Consider the following 2,032-nt stretch of genomic DNA (forward strand, 5'->3'; position numbering starts at 1 on the left):
CATTAACTAAGTTATATTTCTATCTGTTAAATTTTAATAAAATATTTTCTTATATCAAAAATTTGATAATTTCAAAACCTACTTTGTCGTTTCTCACCACTGACGTTTCATGTCAAGTCACACGGGAATGCTGTCGAACGGGATAAAAAGTATCCTATGTCCTTCTCCTGCCTTAAACTACCTCCCTGCCAATTTTCAGCTAAATCGGTTCAGCCGTTCTTGAGTTATAAGTGGTGTAACTAACACAACTTTCTTTTATATATATAGATATATAAAAACATTTATTATGTATTTCACAATTTCCACTAATTTTTTCTACTACTTTTTAGTGAATGCTGCATTGGCACTCTTTTTAAATGTCAACACACAGTTCTTTCATTTTCACACACCGCGTAATTTGACAGTACGAGAAGAAAAGCCAAGAGAAAAGTAAAAAAGAAATTTTTCTTCGCGGATTTAACTACACCCAAGAACGACTAAAATTAAAATATAAGTACTAAAAGAATTAATTAAATTTTATATTAAACGAATTGTTTATTGTTGAAAGTTGTCGAAATAATTATTTTTAATAAATAAAGTGTAATATTCAAGAGACAAATTGCATTATATTGCTGTAATAATAATAATACAAAAACAATAGCACTCATACAATTCAAAGAAAGAAACCAACTACGACAAAAACAACAACAGCAGCAACAACAACATAGAAAATGCCACTCTTTGGAAAATCACAAAAGACCCCTGCCGAATTGGTTAAATCATTAAAAGATGCAATTAATGCACTAGAAACGGGCGGTGATCGTAAAGTAGAGAAAGCGCAAGAAGATGTTAGTAAAAATCTTGTATCTATAAAAAATATGTTATATGGCAGCAGTGATGCGGAGCCGCCAGCTGATTATGTTGTGGCACAACTGTCTCAGGAACTCTATAATAGTAATTTATTATTAATGCTGATACAAAATCTGCATCGAATTGATTTCGAGGGCAAAAAACACGTAGCGCTTATATTTAATAATGTATTGCGGCGACAGATTGGAACACGTTCACCCACAGTTGAGTATATTTGCACTAAACCGGAGATATTGTTTACGCTAATGGCTGGGTATGAAGATGCACATCCCGAGATTGCATTAAATTCGGGTACAATGTTGCGGGAGTGTGCCCGTTTCGAGGCGTTAGCAAAAATAATGTTGCACTCGGAAGAATTCTTTAAATTTTTCCGATATGTAGAGGTTTCTACCTTTGATATTGCTTCCGATGCATTTTCGACATTTAAAGAACTATTGACACGTCACAAATTGCTGTGTGCCGAATTTCTAGAGGCCAACTATGATAAGTTTTTCACACAACACTATCAGAGATTATTAAATTCAGAAAATTATGTGACCCGGCGTCAGAGTTTAAAATTACTCGGTGAACTGCTGCTGGATCGGCATAATTTTAGTGTAATGACAAGGTATATATCAGAACCAGAAAATCTGAAATTAATGATGAATATGCTGAAAGAGAAATCGCGAAACATACAATTTGAGGCCTTCCACGTGTTTAAGGTATTCGTCGCAAATCCCAATAAACCGAAACCTATACTTGATATACTGTTAAGAAATCAATCCAAATTAGTAGATTTTTTAACTAACTTCCATACAGATCGATCTGAGGATGAGCAATTCAATGATGAGAAAGCGTATCTGATCAAACAGATAAAAGAGCTTAAGCCATTGCCTGAAGCTTAGTGAGCCGGCCAAAAAGAAAAAATAAATAAAAAATACTACATATTTATTATATATATAAATATTAATATACTTATATGTATATAAAGTAATGATGATAATGATAATGATGATGATGATGAATGGCCGCCTGGCAGTACTGAAAGATTTACTAGACATATTATAATAGGTGACAGACAGACAGAGATACTTGGTATATATAAATATTAATAATAATTAAGCAAATAAATTAATACAATAATTAATTAAAAATTAAATTTTACAAAATGCAAATATAATTAAATTTAAAGAAAACACAAATT

The 2,032-nt window shown here is 31.9% G+C and overlaps 1 protein-coding gene across 1 annotated transcript; it reads left to right on the forward strand.

The window, feature by feature from the left end:
* Positions 1-408: 408 nt before the first annotated feature.
* LOC119667992 (protein Mo25) lies at positions 409-2,032 on the forward strand. Its single transcript, XM_038077350.1, has one exon. The coding sequence runs from the start codon at positions 711-713 to the stop codon at positions 1,731-1,733; it is 1,023 nt and encodes a 340-aa protein (XP_037933278.1). The 5' UTR covers positions 409-710; the 3' UTR covers positions 1,734-2,032.

The sequence above is a fragment of the Teleopsis dalmanni genome, chromosome 1, assembly GCF_002237135.1.
Source record: "Teleopsis dalmanni isolate 2A chromosome 1, ASM223713v2, whole genome shotgun sequence".
NCBI classification, from domain to species: Eukaryota; Metazoa; Arthropoda; class Insecta; order Diptera; family Diopsidae; genus Teleopsis; species Teleopsis dalmanni.

Coding starts and splice junctions, on each gene's coding strand:
- LOC119667992 (XM_038077350.1), top strand. CDS start 711: ATGCCACTCTTTGGAAAATCACAAAAGACCCCTGCCGAATTGGTTAAA.